We start from the raw sequence: 22,044 nt of genomic DNA, 5'->3' as shown, positions 1-22,044 counted from the left end.
CGGCCACATGACCTGGAAAGCTGTCTGTGGACAAACACCGGCTCCCTCGGCCTGAAGTGAGATGAATGTCACACCTCTTAGTCTTAACCATCCAGGGGTCTTTTACCTTTTACCATTCCCTTTTCTTTCTATGTGCCAAGGACTATACTGAAGCAAAACCACTTCCATGTGGCCAAGTGCTTTTGTCAGGGCATCCTTCACATCCTTGTTCCTCAGACTGTAGATCAGAGGATTGAGCATAGGGATCACTACCGTATAGAACACCGAAGCCCATTTGTCTTGGTCCAAGGAATAGCTGGAGCTGGGCCGAAAATACATAAAGAGCATTGTCCCATGGAATAGCCCAACGGCCGTAAGGTGGGAGGCGCAGGTAGAAAAGGCTTTCTGCCTGCCTGCAGTGGAGTGCATTTTTGTGATTGTGCCTAAAATATAGATGTAGGAAACAAGAATCATGCCAATGCTGCCTCCTATAATGAAACTAAGGAAGGTAAATATCAGAATCTCATTGATGTATGTGTCAGAGCAGGAGAGTGCCAGTAGGGGAGGTATATCACAAAAGAAATGATTGATGGCATTAGACCTGCAGAATGGTAGCCGGAATGTACAGCAAGTGTGTATCATTGAATCCACGATGCCCATAAAGTAAGCTACAGCCATCAGCTGTCTGCACACTCTCTTGGACATAAGAACCGAATAGTGAAGGGGCTTGCAGATGGCCACGTACCTGTCATAGGCCATCAAAGCCAGCAAAAAGCATTCTACATCAGCAAATAAGCCAAATAAATATAGCTGTATAGCACAAGAGTTATAAGCAATACTTTTACTCTCAGCTAAGAGGTCAGCCAGCATTTTGGGAGCAATGACTGAGGAATAACAGAGGTCAACAAATGAGAGGTTGCCCAGGAAAAAATACATGGGGTTATGAAGCTGAGGTTCAACACAAATTAAGACAATCATCCCAATGTTCCAGATTACAGTGATGACATAAATCAGTAGGAAGACCATAAAAAGAGGGAGCTGCATTTTTGGATTATCTGTGAATCCCCGAAAAATGAATGCTGTTATCACCGAATGATTTCCTTTATCCATTATTTTTTGCAATGGATGCTGAGATAAGGACGTTTGCTTTCTCTGGAATTTTCTTTCTGACTTTTCCTAGCAAGGCAAGAAAAAAAAGCAAACAAATGTGCTTTTTAACAGTTTACTTGAGTACAATCCTGGAACGGGGGTTATGGGTTCACATCCTATTGGGTTCACACTATTTTCATATGTCAGTCCCATTGTGAAAAATTTTGCAACGTGTTTGAGCTGTAAACGTGGCGGACATAAATGCGCCTCCCATCTCTTACGAGGCGTGCAATTAGTGCCAGCACCATCCATTAAGAATTTGGGTGTAATCTTCAACACCTCCCTTTCCATGGAGGCGCAGATTGCAGCTATAACAAAGGCGGCATTTTTTCATGTCCGCCATCTAAGCAGTTGGCTCCTTAGCTCTCTCACCCTGACCTAGTGACGGTCACCTCCAGACTTAATTATTGTAACTCTCTCTACATGGGGCTGCCCTTGAGACTGACCCAGATACTCCAGGGCGTGCAGAATGCCGCAGAGAAACTCCTCATGGGGTCCTCGCCGTGGGATCACATTCACCCAGTGCTATACCAGCTGCACTGGCTCCTGGTGGAGTACAGGGTCAGGTTTAAGGTGCTGGTTTTAACCTTTAAAGCCCTATACAGCCTAGGACCCTCATACCAATGGGACCGCCTTTCCTGGTATGTCCCACGGAGGACCTTATAGTCTTCAAATAAAAACATCTTGGAGATCCCAGGCCACAGGGAGGTTAGGCTGGCCTCAACTAGAGCCAGGGCTTTTTCGGCCATCCCCCCGATCTGGTGGAACGCTCTGTCACAAGAGACTAGGGCCCTGCGGGACTTGACGTCTTTCTGCAGGGCCTGCAAGACAGAGCTGTTCCACCAGACCTTTGGCCAAGGCACAGTCTGACCCCCTCTCTCCTTCTGTAATCCTCATAGAACTCTAGCCCAATGGTTGACATTAATTTGATTTTGAATTGATTTTAGAATGAATTGATTTTAGAATGCATTTCAATTAATTGATTGTGATTTTATGTAAACTGTGTTGTTATTGTTGTTAGCCGCTCTGAGCCCGGCTTCGGCTGGGGAGGGCAGATATAAATAAAATTTTATTATTATTTATTATTGTGGGGGGGATCTGTATGCACAATAAACATGTATGCATGTGTCGATGCACATATACAATGGCCACAACCAACTTTGGCATATTTCTCACAGAGAGATGGCTTACCATCAGTTTGGCCCTCAGGATGAAAGTTAGTCACCCCTGATTTAAATGGTACAAATATATTATTTATTTCATTGCATGTAATTCTCATTATTTTTACTAAACTGAATGATTTTTATAAATGCGTAAAGATAAAAATAAGCACTGTAGAATTTCCCGCAGCTGAAGTGAGGCAATAAACACTGTGGAGAGTCAGAGTGACATTTAATCACTAGAAGACTCAGTTCTGCTCTTTTAAGTTGTGTACAAGTAACTCAATCATATTTGGCTGTTAGATTGGGCTCAAGATAGATTCATAGGTGTCTTGGGTGCCCAAACACCCACAAAATTCCCCATATAAGAATCGGACACCTACAAAATGCAGCAGCGGGCACATGGGACATCAACCGCACATGCCTCCACAGCGTGCATAGCCCCAGGCACCCATGGTTCCAGAGCCAAGCCAGTGTGCCTGGATGGATTCATGTTTCAGACTAGTCTTCATGAAATAAGATTCTGAGAAGAAGAAGAGGAGGAGGAGGAGTTTGGATTTGATATCCCGCTTTATCACTACCCGAAGGAGTCTCAAAGCAGCTAACATTCTCCTTTCCCTTCCTCCCCCACAACAAACACTCTGTGAGGTGAGTGGGGCTGAGAGACTTCAGAGAAGTGTAACTAGCCCAACGTCACCCAGCAGTTGCATGTGGAGGAGTGGTGACGCGAACCCAGTTCCCCAGATTATGAATCTACCGCTCTTAATCACTACACCACACTGGCTCTCAGAGAATGGTTTGGGAGGATTTTGAACCACTCTGGATTTGGTAACTCTCAGTAATCAAGCTGGTCTGTGATGTTAATGTTCTCAACATAAAATCCCACATGGTTCACCACGGTCAAATGATTGCAAACAGTTACCTCAAAGTGGCAAAACATGTAAGTCTAGCCTTAGATTTCTGCTCCTCAATTAGCAAACTTACCTGGAGTATACTGTGTGGCTTCTTCTCTGCTTTCAGAATCTGTAAGTAGACCAAGAGGTCTTAAATGCCATTTGGTGGCTTCTGGGATAGCGTCCCCGGGGCACCTGAATACCCCTGATCCTGGGAATTGCATACACTGTTGTGTGAATATCCTAGCAATTAAACTTCCTATTTTGTTTTTGTAGATGTTTTAAGCTATGGGTTGCTTGCCTCCCTGATCACTTTATAGTCAGAATGAGCTAACCAGCTCTACTGACAGTTTCGCATATATGCCTCTGTAATTTCCATCAACAGTAGAAACTAGCTCTCCAGTCAAGAGCAACTAATGAATGCTACCAAAATGGCAAGGGAGGTGCTTAGCTCATACTATATGGAACACATCCACCACCAGATCTAGTGAGACAATCCAGGGAAAAGAAGCAGGGTAGTATTTGTTTATTTTTTAATTTATTTAAATTTCAAATACAGGATATCTATATCTTCAGGTTACAGACTCCACTAACCCAGAAATAGTACCTCAGGTTAAGAACTTTGCTTCAGGATGAGAACAGAAATCGTGCGGTGGCGGTGCGGCGGCAGCGGGAGGCCCCATTAGCTAAAGTGGTACCTCAGGTTAAGAACAGTTTCAGGTTAAGAATGGACCTCTGGAACGAATTAAGTTCTTAACTTGAGGTACCACTGTATAAAAATCTTATTTGGCAAAAGTAATTGGGTAAACCGGGACATGGGTGGCGCTGTGGGTAAAACCTCAGCGCCTAGGGCTTGCCGATCGCATGGTCGGTGGTTCGAATCCCCGTGGCGGGGTGCGCTCCCGTCGTTCGGTCCCAGCGCCTGCCAACCTAGCAGTTCGAAAACACCCCCGGGTGCAAGTAGATAAATAGGGACCGCTTACCAGCGGGAAGGTAAACGGCGTTTCCGTGTGCTGCACTGGCTCGCCAGATGCAGCTTGTCACGCTGGCCACGTGACCCGGAAGTGTCTGCGGACAGCGCTGGCTCCCGGCCTATAGAGTGAGATGAGCGCACAACCCTAGAGTCTGGCAAGACTGGCCCGTACGGGCAGGGGTACCTTTACCTTTACCTTAATTGGGTAAAGTGTTATTATTTCCCTTCCACCTTTTTCTCTAATGCAAAGCTCTGCTTCTGTAAGCACCATGCTGGGTCCCAGTTCAGAATTAATGCATCAAGAAGAAAAAAGCATGAAGTGTCAGGCATTAGAAGATCCAACCCCCCCCCCCCCAATGGCAGGTTGCCAGGAATGGATAAGACAAGGAAGAGCTCTTACCAACTGCTTTTTATTCAATATCCACAAAGATAGGCTTGGAAATGCAGCCTCTTGGAATAATGGCGTTGCCCCAAGTGAGTCTCCACCTCCTCCCTCTTCCAAGTGAGTCTCCACCTCCTCCCTTCATGCATCATCACTATGGGTGCTGAGAAGTGCCCTCTGCCTCTGAGCTCTCTGCTCTCCTACTTTCAGTGTTCACTGGATTTTGGGAGAGGGGGGTCTGGAATGCTTTCTATTTTAAAAAAATATATATATTAATTTTTATTGATTTTTCAAATTATAACAACAATTTTTCCACAAATCTTAACTGAAGAATTTATATATCCATATTTCTCCCCCCCCCCCTTTGGCTTCCCCCATATTTCTGTATTGATTTATTAAACAAATTCTATACCCTGCTGATTTTACCTCTTATATTGTTGCGAAAGTTTAGTCATAACCTGCCAATGGGTCCAAGTCTTTATACTGTCTTTTTATATAGTTTATAAATGGTTCCCACTCCTTTTTGAAATCGATGTTGTCTCTCTCATGTATCCTCTCTGTCAGCTTAGCCAGTTGTGCGTAGTCCATAAGCTTGGCTTGCTATTCTTCCTATGTTGGCGTTTTCTCTGTTTTCTGTACTTGTGCTAATAAGATTCTTGCTGCTGTTGTCGCATACATAAACAATCTCCAATTTCCCTCTCTTATATCATGATCTAAAATTCCAAGCAGGAAAGATTCTGGTTTTTTAACAAAGATTTTTAGAATGGAATGCTTTCTAAAGACACTGTGTCCGTCAGTTGTCGCCCCTCTTCTCCCATTATTTCCTAGCTTTTCCCCTCATCTGCCTCTGAGCTGTCATCTCCCTCAAACCCCTGTTGTAATTCTGAACTGTCTTCTTCATCTCTGGAAGGGTCAGGCTGGGGAGGCAGTCTCCACCATTCCTCCTCTGCCCAGTCCCCTGACACACAGTTTAAAAGTTCAAAGTCCTGGGAGAAAAGGAATGTTTTTGCCTGGCCCCTAAAGGTGTATAATGAAGGTGCCAGGCGAGTCTCCCTGGAGAGAGCATTCCACAAGCAGGGAGCAACTGCAGAAAAGGCCCATTCTCATGTTGCCAACCTCCAGACATCTTGTGGAGGAGGCACACAAAGAAGGTGATGAGCCAGCTGATGCTCTTGCATTCACTGAAGGACCATTGCTTTAGCAGAAACCTCTGTTAACAGGGAGGGGAGGGAGTTTTGCCAATTTGCTCTCCTCCTTGCAGCCCCTTTCCTCTTCTGGGAGACCACCCCACACTCTGGAGCCAATATTTAGGGGCACTGGGGAGTATAAGGAATAGGAGGAATGTGTGTGTATATATGTTCAATTAAGTTTTACTTAAACTAGACTCAGGGTTTGTCCACTTTTCCACTTGCCCCATGCCTTGAAAGCATGGGTTCAAACAGTTTTCTCCTTGCCCTACTCCTTTCCTAGGGGGAAAAACTCACTCCTTAGTGCTAAATCAGAGCAAACATCCATCTGGAGAAAACCCAAATTGCTGATTGCTCTGATTGATCGCTAAAGAGTGGTTTTCCCCAGGAGAACAAGAGCAGGACAAGAAGAAGTGTGGCTAAGTCCTCATTGGAATTAATGAGGTGACTTTCAAAGAGGATTAGACAAATTCATGGAAGAGAGGGCTATTGATGGCTACTAGCCTACTAGTCTATAGCTATCCTCTGACTCCACAGTTAGATACAGCATTGCTTCTGGAAACTACTCTTGTGCTTGACTTCTGCTTGGGAGTTTCCCTCCAGCATCTGGTTGATCACTGTGAATACAGAATGCAGGACTAGATGGACCATTGTTCTTATGTACACGCACAGAGCCAGTTCTCATCTTACTCTGAATGTGTGGAGGTTGAAGATGGAACCAGCAGATGTGGTCCCACACCACTTCTACACAGACAGACTATGTGAGTTGTGTTGACATTTGTAGCTTAGCCTATAATGCAATAGTGGGTCTCCCCTTGTGATCCCAGTGAAACAAACTTGGGATGATTTTGGAAATACCTCCGTGGAATTATGAGATGTAAGCCTTGCACAACACAGTGGGGAAGAATCAGAGCTAGGAAGAGTAGAGCACACACTTTGCATTCAGGTCTCTGGTTCAATCCGTAGCTTTGCCAAGTAGGACTAGGAAGGACCCCTGCTTGAGACAGTGCCAGTCTGTGTAAATCAGGAGTGGTGAACCTGCAGTCCTCCACATATTCTTCTATTATAATTCCCATACGTTCCTGTCAGCATGTCAGATATGTTCCCTATATCGGGTGTATCTGATACTTCGTACTTTTTTCTGGCGGTACACACCAGTACACAATACTAGCACTTTGTTTTTCACCTCCTTCCCAAAGCCCGGGAAGCTTCTGCCCAGAGCATTCTATGGCAGAGTCTGAGAGGCCTCCCTTGTGTGGTGACTACAAGCACCATTTCTTCTAGAAAAAAAGAGTACTGAGACAAATGAAGCAATGGCCTGATTTAGCAAATGACAGCTTCCTATATTCCACATTTTGCAAAGAAAATTACCATCTTGGTAACATTCAGTGACCAACATTTCTCTGAATCTGTAAGATTTCATAGAGCATCAGTGCAATAGCCCTTGAGAATCAATTTTATCACTTTGTTTAGTGAACATTAGAAGGAATCAGGAGATTTGATCACAAGGGATATTCCACGTGAGAGAGGTCTCTAAGAGCCATTCTATCACTATGAATGCTGCTTTAATATCAGAAATTTCAAGATCACTTCTACTACACTCTTGGTGTGGACACAAAACGGTTTCCAGAGATCCCTAGCAAATGAAAAGATTATACCACCATTATCCATGTTGTTTAAAATAATTCAGGAATGCCACAGAACAAAAGTGAGTCAATATTATATTTACTTATGAGAGCTAACGAATGCTTTTTGCAATGTGCAAACTGGGCACTACACATGAGAGGCCGTGATAAATTATCTCCCTTGCTTTAATCTATTGCAGAAAATGTGCCCTAGAGTAGCACATCTAATACAGATTTGCAAATTGTGAAAAGTATTGAGCAGAGGGGGAAATATTGAGCAGAGGGAAAGATTTTCACAGACTTCTTTAGGTCAGACAATTTTGATTAAACCTGGAAACAGGACACAGTTTGCAGCATGCAAGAGAAGTGGCACAAACCTCAATTATCCACAGTGCATAAAGCTTTTCACAGAATCAGAATTGTAGAGTTGGAAGGAACCAAATCAGATCAGTGGTGCATCTAATAGAAGAGTGATTCCTGAATCTTGAGACAAAGGGGTGTAAAGTAGGATCTGTACATGGTGGCACAGGCTGAACTGGACACCCCTGAAGCATGCTGTGGTGCTTGAGGCATTTAGAAAATGCAGACAAGTGTCTTCTGAAAGCAATAATGATGTCTCTAAGTATACCACAGTGCTATAACACTAGAGTGGGGTTGTGGAAGAAGGGAGATAATATGCCACTGTGAGAAGGGAGCCAAGAGGAAGCTCCACTATGACTGACAGGTCCAGTTTGTAATGAGAGGAGATGATTTTACCAGAAAAAATCAATCCCTTTTAGTACTTTCCACCCCAAACTCAGATTTAAGGGTACCTAGCACTGTAGCTATCCTTTTGAAATTTGACAGGATTCATGCCTGAAGAGCACATTCCTTCAAACTGAATTAAGTTCTGCCCCCAATTTTTTTAATAAAAGTTATAGACTTTTCCTTCCTTTCTTTCTTTCTTTCTTTCTTTCTTTCTTTCTTTCTTTCTTTTATAAAATTTTAAAGTTGTCCAGCACAAATGTCCATGGACCTATTTGCTTGTAATCAGACAGGCTTCATCCACCATGAATGGAGGCTAAAGTGCCTGCAAATTCTATCCACTTTTGTCTCATCCAGTCAAGCTCATCTCTGCCTGCACTAGCATTGTGCTTTTCTTTGCCACCACCGGTAGCAGCCAAAGAATTCTGCTCTCAGAGATCCAGGCTGCAAGCATGGTTCCCTACCAATGTATCCTTTTTCTGAATTACAGATCAGATTTCATCAGCAAACTGGATACTATCAACAGATGATTGACATAGCAGAGAAATGGATAGCAAAAACCATACAAAGGTAAATGAGTTTGTCCTCTTGGGATTAGTGAACAGTCGTGAACTGAAACCACTCTGCTTTATTGTGATATTACTTATGTATTTAGTCACCCTGACCGGGAATATTGGGATGATCTTCCTAATCAGGATCGACCCTCAACTCCAGAAACCAATGTATTTCTTCCTCAGCCATTTGTCCTTCCTAGATTTTGGATATTCCTCAGCCATTGCCCCTAAAATGCTGGAGAATTTTTTAGCAGGGAAGAAAACCATTTCCTACAAAGGCTGCGCTGTGCAGATGTATTTTTTCGTCTTCTGCGCAAGCACCGAGTGCATCCTCTTAGCAGCAATGGCATATGACCGGTATGTGGCTATCTGCAATCCTCTGCTGTATATGGCTACTATGTCTCCCAATATGTGTTCTCTGATGGTGGCCGGATCCTACCTACTTGGCTTCATAAATGCAATGACCCAAACGATTTCCACTTTCATGCTATCTTTTTGTGGCTCTGTCATCAACCATTTCTTCTGTGATGTTCCCCCGCTATTGGCGCTTTCCTGCACTGACACAAGCATCCATGAAATGGTTCTCTTTGTATTTGCCACAGTCCTGAGCATATTCACTTCAGTTGAAATTGTGGTGTCATATGCCTTCATCCTGTCTGCAATCCTGCGAATCCACTCAACAGAGGGGAAGCGAAAGGCTTTTTCAACATGCGCCTCACACCTGGTGGCAGTCACTGTCTTCTATGGAACAACGATCTTCATGTATCTGCGGCCCAGTTCTAGCTATTCCATGGACCAGGACAAATGGGTTTCTGTCTTCTACACTGTGGTGATTCCCATGCTCAACCCCTTGATCTACAGCCTGAGGAATAAGGAAGTGAAAAATGCCTTGAGAAGATTTCAAACACTGAAATTATCTTTCAGGGGGAGCATGAGAAGCTTATAAATACTAAACTCTGACAAACTGAGCCGTTTTATTGAAGTGTGTGATCTAATGCACTGTTAAGAATGTTTAAGAAATTGGGGGGATAGAAATAAGTAGGTCTAAATGCAGTGACTTGTATGCAGGATTGTACCCAAAACAATCATTTGAATAAATTAACCTAGACAAAAATTACTATCTAGTACACTGTAGAATAAGTTATGATTCTGTAAAGATACGCATGACATGAAGAACTGGTCATTCTTGATTGCATGAGCATCTGGGATTCATGAAGGAATGCTTGCTGGAGACCTAACACACACAAAGAACACTGTCCTGACCAGCTGAAAATCTAGGTCTTACTTAATGCTTTTCATTTTTAGTGTCATAAAATTATAAAATCCAATAAAATGGTTTTTTTATTTAAAAAATCTGGTTCTTTCTTAATTGAAATATGACATGAATAAATCTAGGTTTGCCTTTCATAATTTCTTTTAAGAAAATATATTTTGAAATATTAACAAAACCTGAAAATTTGGGGGAAGAATGAGAAAAGCTCCTAACCTTACACATCATTATTTAGGGAAGTTTTTAATGTTTGATGTTTTATCATGTTGTCAGATGCTGCTGTGGTTGCTCAAGAGCAAACAGGTAAGACTCCAACCTGTCTTTTTCAGGCTTTATTATCTGTACAAACGATTTACAGTACGGAGCGTTGCAAGTCCATGTCTGCTCAGTCGCTAGCAGAATCTGGGAGTGGGTGGTCCTTATACCTTCCCCAGCATAACAGCCGTGTGACCCCTGTCCTTCTCCCCTCTCTGCGCCAAAGACTACTGCGCAGAATGGGCGTTGGGAAAGGAGGACTTGCCTCCCCTCTGCTTTGCTCAGGCTTGGTGTTGCGGCTCTCCCTAGCATCTTTGTGGGTGGATATTGGACTTTTTGTCAGACCGCCCCCAGAGGGTTCGGTTGGGCCCTTATACCTCTAATATGCTTAAGACTAACATAGGAACACCACAGGGATGCGTACTCAGTCCGCTCCTTTATATTCTTTACACGTACGATTGTGTCGCTACTCACCCTAGTAATAGGGTTGTCAAATTTGCAGATGACACAACCGTGATTGGGCTCATCTCTGAAAGGGAGGGTGAAATGGATTATAGAGATGAGGTGGAGCAGCTGACAGAGTGGTGCAGAGCTAACAACTTGCTCATAAATACAAGGAAGACAAAGGAACTTGTGGTGGACTTTAGGAGACAGAAGAGCAATGTCCAGCCGCTTTTGATTGATGGGGTCTGTGTGGAGAGGGTAACAACGTTCAGATTTTTGGGCATTGAATTACAAGAGAATCTGTCCTGGAGTGTCAACACAAGGGGGCTTGTGAAGAAGGCGCAGCAGAGACTGTATTTTTTGAGAATACTAAGGAAAAACCATCTTCCGCAGAAACTGCTGCTTGCCTTCTATCACTGTGCCATTGAGAGCGTGCTTACTTATGGCTTATGTGTGTGGTACGGAAGCTGTACTACCCAGGACAGGATGGGGTTGCGCAGGGTTGTTAAGGCAGCAGAGAGCATTGTTGGCTGCCCACTCTCCACCTTAGAGCAGATTTATGCCACAAGGTGCCATAGGAAGGCACTGGACATAGTAAAAGATCCATCGCATCCTGGTCACTGTCTCTTCGAGCTCTTGCCGTCGGGACGGAGATACAGGACGATGAAGACAAGAACGAGCCGTCTTAAGAACAGCTTCTTCTCCAGAGTGATCTCGGCCCTGAATGGGAAGCCCGGACTTTGAAAGTCATCTAATCTCCCTTGCTGTATTTTACTATATTTTTTAAGGGGGCAATGTCAATAAAGATATTATTATTATTATTATTATTATTATTATCTTCTGATCCCTGTGCCTCTTCCCCACTGGAGGTGGGGCTTCCCCCCTCACCCAAGGAGGAACTGCTTCGCAAGATCTTCGGAGGCTCCCTGTAACACAACTGCCCTTCCACCTCTCGCCTCTGAGCTGATGGCAGTTCCCTGACATCCACCCCACCCTCAAGACCCCCCTCCCCACTGGTGGGGTCTTGAACAGCATCCCCCTCCTCGGCGTTGGTAGGAGAGGGGGGAACCCCGGAAAGAAAAGTCGTCTTCCTCTGTGGATTCAAAAACTGCTTCCCATTCTCCAGTGTTCCCACTCCCCGGAAGGAAGTCCCAGTCAGGTTCCTCCCCCTCAGACAGCTCCGCGACTTCGTCCCGTAGTCCCTCCTCCTCCCCTGAGGATGGAAAGCCTACAAAGCCCCCCTCGTCCTCCGTGGGTCCAAACACTTCCTCAAAGAACCTCCCCTGGGGTTTTGGCTTGTGTGGGAAAAGAGCATGGAATTCCTCCACCAGATTCTCCTCCATGATGGATTCTGCGGGAACCCATGCGTTTTCTGAACTGGGCTCCCCCTCCCAGGCAACCAAGTATTCTAGCTGGTGCCCTTTCCACCTGGAGTCAAGTATTTCCGTCACTTCATTACAGAGTTCCCTCTCCTCTACGTGTGGATGGGCGGACACTCCTTCCTCCCTTCCCAGGAAGCTGTGCCCCTCCCTGTAAGGCGAAAGCAAGGACCTATGAAACACCAGATGTATTCTCATGCTGTCCGGAAGTTTTAGCCTGAACGTCACTGGGTTGACCTGATGGATTACCCAGCCGTCTAGGCTGCAGTTTTTTGCACACACCCCTTAAGGGCAACCCCTGGGATGACAATCACACTCTGTCCCCCACCTGTATGACCTCCCCTGGTCTGCGATGCTTGTCTGCCTGCCTTTTATATACCTCTTTGGCCCTCTCCAGGTTTAATTGTAGCTGCCGGTGCAAAGCCTCCATCTCTTCTGCAAACTGCTCTGCTGCTGGAACACTCCATTCCTCCTCCCCCCATCCTGGGAAGGCCCTGGGGTGACACCTGTAGTTGGCCATAAAGGGGCTCATCCCCGTGGACACATGTTGCGCATTATTATATGCAAACTCAGCTAGTGCTAATTTCTCCACCCAATCATTCTGCCTCTGACTGACGTAGCAGCGTAAGTCCTGCTAGAATATGGCGTTAGCTCTCTCGGCCTGCCCGTTGGTCTCTGGGTGTCTTGCCATCGAGAAGCTCACCTCTACCTGCAACAAGTTCATGAGTTTACGCCAGAACCGCAAGGTGAACTGTCTTTCGCGATGGGAAATTACCCTCAATGGGGTCCATGCAGCCAAAAAACATGGTCCACGAACAGCTTGGCTGTTTCCTCAGCCATCACCGCATGAGAACATGCCACGAAGTGGCACATTTTGGTCAGCAGATCAACCACCACCATCACCGCTGTCTTACCTCATGACCTGGGTAGATCCATCATGAAATCTATGGACACCACCTCCCAGGGCCTCCCCTGTGTCAGTAAGGGGAGTAAGTAACCCCGCCGGTGTTGCTCTTGGCCCTTTGGCCCTCTGACACCTGTCACACCCTCGGACATATCCCCGTACATCCTCCCTTACCTTGGGCCACCAGAACTGCCTGGTGACTAGCAACATGGTCTTATGTTGCCCAAAATGCCCAGCTGTGGGGTTGCTATGGAGCTGTCTAATGATTTTGGCCCTCAATGGTTCTCCTGGTACATACAGTGCCCCTTTGTAGAACAAGAGCCCTCCTTTCTCCTCAAACCCCCACTTTTCTACCTAACCATCTATAAGTTCCCTAATTTTAGTTTGAGCAAATTCATCGTGTCTGGTGAGCCCAATCAGTTCCTCCTCCCCTGTCAGTGAACTCCCACATGACCATTTGTCCTCTTGGAACATTTGCCTGGCCACGGGTAGCCCTTCCTCCTCCATGTACTCCAGCTTCCTGGAAAGTGCATCCGCCCTCACGTTTTGTCCCCCAGGGACGTATTGTATCTTAAAGTTATACTGAGAAAACATCTCTGCAGTAACACAACTGCCGTTCCACCTCTCGCCTCGGAGCTGATGGCAGTTCCCTGACACCTGTTTTTAATATTCTATTGGAAGCTGCCCAGAGTGGCTGGGGAAACCCAGCCAGATGGGCAGGGTATAAATAAATTAGTAGTAGTAGTAGTAGTACACTAGTAGTATTATCTGGTGATTGCACTTTGAAAGTCAGCCTTATCCTTAAAGCAATACTTGGTGGATGTGTTTTGGTTTTTTATTTATTAATGTTTATTGGTTTAAATTCAACACATACACACACAAAGAACATTTAGGGGGAAAGCAAGAAGAAAACAAAAATAAAACAGACAAAGAAATAGCAGCAGCAATACTTGGTTAGAGGTTGGCTAGTCAGAAAATCTGACTTATCTGATCTCTTTCTGATTGGCTGAAGGATTCAAAGAATGGTCCACTGTGCTTCCTTCTCACCACTTCTCCTTTAAGCAAGTTAAGTGGGGGACCATCCAAAATCCTGCTTGATTGCTAGTATTGGCCAAATAGCTTCTGGGTGCAATGCCAGTCCCATGAGCAAGGGTTGAGAGAGCGCAGCATTGGGCTTTGGTTATTTGCTCTACACACTGCAATATACAGGGTGGGACAAATCTCTAGTCCAGCACATTCCAAAAGAAATAGGAGGGGTGCTCAAATGGAGCAATTTAACTTGAGTATTGAGGCTGAGGTGAACTCCACTGCATAAAAGGTGAAGGTAAAGGTAAAGGGACCCCTGACCATTAGGTCCAGTCACGGACGTTTCTGGGGTTGCAGCACTCATCTCGCTTTACTGGCTGAGGGAGCTGGCATACAGCTTCCGGGTCATGTGGCCAGCATGACTAAGCCGCTTCTGGAGAACCAGAGCAGTGCACAGAAACGCCATTTACCTTCCCTCCAGAGCGGTACCTATTTATCTACTTGCACTTTGACATGCTTTCGAACTCCTAGGTTGGCAGGAGCTGGGACCAAGCAACGGGTGCTCACCCCATCGTGGGGATTCGAACCACCGACCTTCTGATCGGAAAGCCCTAGGCTCTGTGGTTTAACCCACAGTGCCACCCACCTCCAAAAACAAGCACAGACCTCACCCAGCCAGCAAAAGGGTGGAACATACTATCATCCTGGTCCTGTATGTGGTGTATCTAATACTTCGTGCTTTTTTCTGGCGGGACACGCCAGTACACATTACTGGCACTTTTTTTTTATCTCCTTCTCAAAGCCCAGGAAGCTTCTGCCCAGAGCATTCGATGGCAGAGTCTGAGAGCCCTCCCATGTGTGGTGACTACAAGCACCATTTCTTCTAGAAAAAAAAGTACTGAGATAAATGAAGCAATAGCCTGATTCAGCAAATGACAGCTTCCTATATTCCACATTTTGCAAAGAAAATTACCATCTTGGTAACATTCAGTGACCAACATTTCTCTGAATCTGTGAAGATTTCATAGAGCATCAGTGCAATAGCCCTTGAGAATCAATTTTATCACTTTGTTTAGTGAACATTAGAAGGAATCAGGAGATTTGATCACAAGGGATATTCCACGTGAGAGAGGTCTCTAAGAGCCATTCTATCACTATGAATGCTGCTTTAATATCAGAAATTTCAAGATCACTTCTACTACACTCTTGGTGTGGACACAAAACGGTTTCCAGAGATCCAAAGCAAATGAAAAGATTATACCACCATTATCCATGTTGTTTAAAATAATTCAGGAATGCCACAGAACAAAAGTGAGTCAATATTATATTTACTTATGAGAGCTAATGAATGCTTTTTGCAATGTGCAAACTGGGCACTACACATGAGAGGCCGTGATAAATTATCTCCCTTGCTTTAATTTATTGCAGAAAATGTGCCCTAGAGTAGCACATCTAAGACAAATTTGCAAATTGTGAAAAGTATTGAGCAGAGGGGGAAATATTGAGCAGAAGGAAAGATTTTCACAGACTTCTTTATGTCAGACAATTTTGATTAAACCTGGAAACAGGACACAGTTTGCAGCATGCAAGAGAAGTGGCACAAACCTCAATTATCCACAGTGCATAAAGCTTTTCACAAAATCAGAATTGTAGAGTTGGAAGGAACCAAATCAGATCAGTGGTGCATCTAATAGAAGAGTGATTCCTGAATCTTGAGGCAAAGGGGTGTAAAGTAGGATCTGTACACGGTGGCACAGGTTGAACTGGACACCCCTGAAGCATGCTGTGGTGCTTGAGGCATTTAAAAAATGCAGACAAGTGTCTTCTGAAAGCAATAATGATGTCTCTAAGTATACCACAGTGCCATAACACTAGAGTGGGGTTGTGGAAGAAGGGAGATAATACACCACTGTGAGAAGGGAGCCGAGAGGAAGCTCCACTATGACTGACAGGTCCAGTTTGTAATGAAAGGAGATGATTTTACCAGAAAAAATCAATCCCTTTTAGTACTTTCCACCCCAAACTCAGATTTAAGGGTACCTAGCACTGTAGCTATCCTTTTGAAATTTGACAGGATTCATGCCTGCAGAGCACTTTCCTTCAAACTTAATTTAGTTCTGCCCCCCATTTTTTTAAAAAAGTTATAGACTTTGCCTGTAATCAGACAGGCTTCATTCACCATGAAGGAAGGCCCAAGTGCCTGCAAATTCTATCCACTTCTGTCTCATCCAGTCAACCTCATGTCTGCCTGCATTTGTTGTTGTTGTTGTTTAGTCGTATAGTCGTGTCCGACCCTTCGTGACCCCATGGACCAGAGCACGCCAGGCACTTCTGTCTTCCACTGCCTCCCGCACTTTGGTCAAACTCATGCTGATAGCTTCGAGAACACTATCCAACCATCTCATCCTCTGTCGTCCCCTTCTCCTTGTGCCCTCAATCTTTCCCAACATCAGGGTCTTTTCCAGGGAGTCTTCTCTTCTCATGAGGTGGCCAAAGTATTGGAGCCTCAGCTTCACGATCTGTCCTTCCATTGAGCACTCAGGGCTGATTTCCTTAAGAATGGATAGGTTTGTTCTTCTTGCAGACCATGGGACTCTCAAGAGTCTGCATTAGCCTGCATTAGCATTGTGCTTTTCTTTGCCACTACTGGTAGCATCCAAAGAATTCTGCTCTCAGAGCTCCAGGCTGCATGCGTGGTTCCCTACCAATGTACCCTTTTTCTGAATTACAGATCAGATTTCATCAGCAAACTGGATACTATCAACAGATGATTGACATAGCAGAGAAATGGATAGCAAAAACCATACAAAGGTAAATGAGTTTGTCCTCTTGGGATTAGTGAACAGTCGTGAACTGAAACCACTCTGCTTTATTGTTATATTACTTATGTATTTAGTCACCCTGACCGGGAATATTGGGATGATCTTCCTTATCAGGATCGACCCTCAACTCCAAAAACCAATGTATTTCTTCCTCAGCCATTTGTCCTTCCTAGATTTTGGATATTCCTCAGCCATAGCCCCTAAAATGCTGGAGAATTTTTTAGCAGGGAAGAAAACCATTTCCTACAAAGGCTGCGCTGTGCAGATGTATTTTTTCGTCTTCTGCGCAAGCACCGAGTGCATCCTCTTAGCAGCAATGGCATATGACCGGTATGTGGCTATCTGCAATCCTCTGCTGTATATGGCTACTATGTCTCCCAATATGTGTTCTCTGATGGTGGCCGGATCCTACCTGCTTGGCTTCATGAATGCAATGACCCAAACGATTTCCACTTTCATGCTATCTTTTTGTGGCTCTGTCATCAACCATTTCTTCTGTGATGTTCCCCCGCTATTGGCGCTTTCCTGCACTGACACAAGCATCCATGAAATGGTTCTCTTTGTATTTGCCACAGTCCTGGGCATATTCACTTCAGTTGAAATTGTGGTGTCATACGCCTTCATCCTTTCTGCAATCCTTCGAATCCACTCGACAGAGGGGAAGCAAAAGGCTTTTTCAACATGCGCCTCACACCTGGTGGCTGTCACTGTCTTCTATGGAACAACGATCTTCATGTATCTGCGGCCCAGTTCTAGCTATGCCATGGACCAGGACAAATGGGTTTCTGTCTTCTACACTGTGGTGATTCCCATGCTCAACCCCTTGATCTACAGCCTGAGGAATAAGGAAGTGAAAAATGCCTTGAGAAGATTTCAAACACTGAAATTATCTTTTAGGTGGCGCATGAGATGCTTATAAATACTAAACTCTGACAATTTTATTGAAGTGTGTGATCTAATGCACTGTTGAGAGTGTTTAAGAAATTGGGGGGATAGAAATAAGTAGTGCTAAATGCAGTGGCTTGTAGGCAGGATTGTACCCAAAACACTCATTTGAATAAATTAACCTAGACAAAAATTACTATGTAGTACACTGTAGAATAAGTTATGATTCTGCAACTTCTGTAAAGATCAGCATGACATGAAGAACTGGTCACCCTTGATTGCTTGAGCATCTGGGATTCATGAAGGAATGATTGCTAGAGACCTAACACACACAAAGAACACTGTACTGACCAGCTGAAAATCTAGGTCTTACTTAATGGTTTTCATTTTTAGTGTCATGAGATTATAAAATCCAATAAAATGTTTTTAAAAATAAAAATCTGGTTCTTTCTGAACTGAAATATGACATGTATAAATCTAGGTTTGCCTTTCATAATTTCTTTTAATAAAATATATTTTGAAATATTAACAAAACCTGAAAATTTGGGGGAAGAATGAGAAAAGCTCCCAACCTTACACATCATTATTTAGGGAAGTTTTTAATGCTTGATGTTTTATCATGTTTTTAATATTCTATTGGGAGCCACCCAGAGTGGCTGGGGAAACCCAGCCAGATGGGCAGGGTATAAATAAATTAGTAGTAGTAGTAGAGTAGTAGTTGTATCACAAAGAAGATTTAGGGGGAAAGCAAAGAAGAAAACAAAAATAAAACAGGCAAAGAAATAGCAGCAGCAATACTTGGTTAGAGGTTGGTTAGTCAGAAAATCTGACTTATCTGATCTCTTTCTGATTGGCTGAAGGATTCAAAGAATGGTCCACTGTGCTTCCTTCTCACCACTTCTCCTTTAAGCAAGTTAAGTGGGGGACCATCCAAAATCCTGCTTGATTGCTAGTATTGGCCAAATAGCTTCTGGGTGCAATGCCAGTCCCATGAGCAAGGGTTGAGAGAGCGCAGCATTGGGCTTTGGTTATTTGCTCTACACACTGCAATATACAGGGTGGGACAAATCTCTAGTCCAGCACATTCCAAAAGAAATAGGAGGGGTGCTCAAATGGAGCAATTTAACTTGAGTATTGAGGCTGAGGTGAACTCCACTGCATAGAAGATTGAAGGTAAAGGGACCCTTGACCATTAGGTCCAGTCACGGACGACTCTGGGGTTGCAGCACTCATCTCACTTTACTGGCCGAGAGAGCCGGCGTACAGCTTCCAGGTCATGTGGCCAGCATGACTAAGCCACTCCTGGAGAACCAGAGCAGCACACAGAAACACTGTTTACCTTCCCACCAGAGCGGTACCTATTTATCTACTTGCACTTTGACGTGCTTTTGAACCTCTAGGTTGGCAGGAACTGGGACCAAGCAACGGGAGCTCACCCCGTCGTGGGGACTCGAACCACCGACCTTCTGATCGGCAAGCCCTAGGCTCTGTGGTTTAACCCACAGCGCCACCCGCCTCCAAAAACAAGTGCAGACCTCACCCAGCCAGCAGAAGTGTGGAACATACTATCATCCTGAATAGGCAGTGTTGTCACACCCTTGGGGTGCTGTCCAATGAAGAAGTTCCATTGGCTCAAGGATTTCCATTGGCACTATAGAACTTTTTCTCCCTCTTCTCTCCCTGCATACCCTTATACTTCCCCCAAATCTGCTCCAGAGGGCTGGAGAACCCCCAGAGCTTATTTAGGGGATGGACATGGGAAGTGGAGAGAGAAGTTAAGTTCCATTGCACAGCCAGAAGCCTTTGCAATAACAGAACTATTTTGTTGGTTGCCATCCTTTGATCTGGAACTGGCAGCAAGGAACACTGCATTTATCCAAATCATGGACTCAGGTCAAAATTGGCTTTATTGTACTATTTGCTGCTATGTTGGAATACATGACATGATATGAAATTACTAGTGCGCTCAGCGTTTGGTCAGAGTTTGAGCTCTGAGCTGCTCGAGACAGACTCGGCACCTGGAGAGGCGAAGCAGGAGCAACAGGAGGTGTAAGTTGCCCCTACTCAGGTGGATTTCCCGGGAGCAGATGCTCAGCAGCGCAAAAAGGGGTTTCCCCACACTAGAACTGGACTTTAAGATACTTTTAAAAGAAGAAATTTAGGGGAGAACCTCAGCACAAGGGAGCGAGACTGCCCTCAGGTGCCTTCACCTCCAGACCCCATGAGCTAGCGCTGGACTCTCCAGTAAGATATTGACACAAATTCAAGGAGCGTTTTCCCCTCCCCCCAGTGAGAAAGGGGTTATTTAAGCCCCAACAATACATCAGAAACAAAAAAGGGGGGAACTAACAAACAAATAAAATTAAGAAGTTGCGAGTGGAATGCTAAAAGGGGGTCATCCCTCACAACAGAAATTAAAACTGCAGAATCGGCAATGCAGTAGATATCTTGAGGGGCTTCTGTGTGCTCCCAAAATAACACAGTAAACCCAAGAAGTGTCACTGGAGTTTGGAGCGGGGGAACAGTTTAGACCAGCTATACAGACGACAGAAATAGGGAGAGCTCTTTGCCAGTGACTTGCGGAGATCTGGAGAGGTGAGGAGAAGGCTGGAGAAGTAAGTCAGCAGATTGAGTGGGGTGGGTGGTGGCCATTACTGAAAGACTACACTGGAAAAGACTTCAATGAGCCGCTTTAACACCAGAGAAAGATAGAGTGAGGAACGGCAGGAAGAGCAACACAGCAGCCACTAGTGGAAGAAAAAGATATAACAGCTAAGAGACATAATAGTCAAGAACAGTAGGAAGAGCTACACAGCGACCACTAGTGGAAGGAAAAGATATAACAGCCGAGAGGAAATGTATATAGCCATACCCACAACACCAATACTTGCTTAGAGGAACTGTAAAGCATAAACATCAGATACAAATAAAGGGGGAAATTAAAATTCCAAATATATCCAGCATAAAGATAAAATTAATTACTCGTGAAAATTAGATCCAATTAAACTTCCCACAGGGGAACTCCCAATAGTTTTAATCTTTGGAGACTATATAGAATCCGAGCCAGAAAAGCAGAATCGAAAGACAATTGAACTCAATCTCAAAATAACCAGCCATCCAAAAATATCCAAATACCCAAATGGGTTCAAAGAGAACACAATCAACAATTGGCCAAACTTTAATTGCCAGCCAAGCAAGGAGAACTTTGGTGGCGGAAGGTGAAGCAAGTATGGATGTAAAGGATTTGATTATTGCCATGCAGAAAGACTTAGGAGACAGAATAAACTCAGTAGGCGGAAACATAAAATCACTGGAAGAGAAAGTAGTAACTATGGGCAATAAAATTGAAAAAAACTCAGCTCTTATAATGGACCTTACACATCAAATGAACCAATTGACAACGAAGAATAAAGAAATTGATAAGACAGTGCAAGAAGTGAAGGCAAAGACATTGAAGCAAGAAGAAATAACCAAAAAGATGGGGGCTGAGCAAAAAGAACTGAAAAAAATCCAAGACAAAAACAAGGGGGAAATAGAGGACCTAAGGAAGATGCAGGAGGAGATTTGGGATGAATTGGCAGTCCTTGAGTTGAGAGAAAAAGAAATGATTCTCCGTCTGAGAGGAATACCAGAGAGCCAAGATGAGGGCATTTCGACAAAATTATTAAAAGTCCTGGCGGACTGGTTGGGGCTCCAGGAGGAGGACTTATCACTAGATATTGATAAAATTTTCAGGATAAAACTACATAAATCTAAAACTGGAAGGACTTGGGGGGGGCAGAAACCACAAGAAGCTGAAGAAGCAAGATTGTAACAGAACTGGAAAATAGGACTTTATTTTTAAACTTTAATTTTGAAAAGGTGACGTATGAGCATTAAGACTTTATGGCACTAAAGTGCATTTCTTGGAACGTAAATGGGCTAAACAGTAAACTTAAAAGGAATAAAATAAATCACATATTAAAGAGGAAAAAATGGGTTATCATATGCCTACAAGAGAAGGTAAACTACCGCTCTCCTTTTTCCAGATGGTGAACAATTTTGACCTCTATGACTCATGGAGAATTAAACACCCTAATGGGAAAGATATTACACACTTCTCAGAAGCTAAAAAATCAGGGGGGAGGTTAGATCCTATTTGGATTTCTAAAGGGCTGACCCTCTTCTTAGAAAAAGCAGAAATTCTGGGAAGGACTATATCAGATCATAATCCAGTAACAATACATATGGAAATTTAAAAGCAAACAAACGGAAGGTGGAGGATGAACAATGAGATATGGAGAGACAAACAATGGGTGACGCAAGCAAAAAACAAGTTAGCGAAATTTTTTGAGATAAACAAAATACAGATATAAATGTAGTTTGGGACGCAAGTAAAGCATACATGAGGGGTCTTGGAATAGGCTGAAGAAG

General features: G+C 44.2%; 3 protein-coding genes across 3 annotated transcripts; 2 read left to right on the top strand and 1 right to left on the bottom strand.

The window, feature by feature from the left end:
• Positions 1–102: 102 nt before the first annotated feature.
• On the bottom strand, positions 103–1,089 carry LOC310683910 (olfactory receptor 5AR1-like; the record flags this gene model as incomplete). The annotated part of the gene is made up of 1 exon (XM_083454384.1): positions 103–1,089. One exon carries the CDS (start codon positions 1,087–1,089, stop codon positions 103–105), a length of 987 nt encoding a protein of 328 aa, XP_083310510.1.
• Positions 1,090–8,770: 7,681 nt separating this feature from the next.
• LOC310683901 (olfactory receptor 5AR1-like) lies at positions 8,771–9,592 on the top strand (the record flags this gene model as incomplete). Its single annotated transcript, XM_083454374.1, has 1 exon — positions 8,771–9,592. One exon carries the CDS (start codon positions 8,771–8,773, stop codon positions 9,590–9,592), a length of 822 nt encoding a protein of 273 aa, XP_083310500.1.
• Positions 9,593–16,810: 7,218 nt separating this feature from the next.
• Positions 16,811–17,665, top strand: LOC310683891 (olfactory receptor 5G9-like; the record flags this gene model as incomplete). Its single annotated transcript, XM_083454362.1, has 1 exon — positions 16,811–17,665. One exon carries the CDS (start codon positions 16,811–16,813, stop codon positions 17,663–17,665), a length of 855 nt encoding a protein of 284 aa, XP_083310488.1.
• Positions 17,666–22,044: the final 4,379 nt, after the last annotated feature.

The sequence above is a fragment of the Podarcis tiliguerta genome (assembly GCF_965153285.1).
Source record: "Podarcis tiliguerta genome assembly, chromosome: 1".
NCBI lineage: Eukaryota > Metazoa > Chordata > Lepidosauria > Squamata > Lacertidae > Podarcis > Podarcis tiliguerta.
The sequence above is the reverse complement of the archived record's forward strand: the minus strand, read 5'-3'. Positions and strand labels throughout refer to the sequence as shown.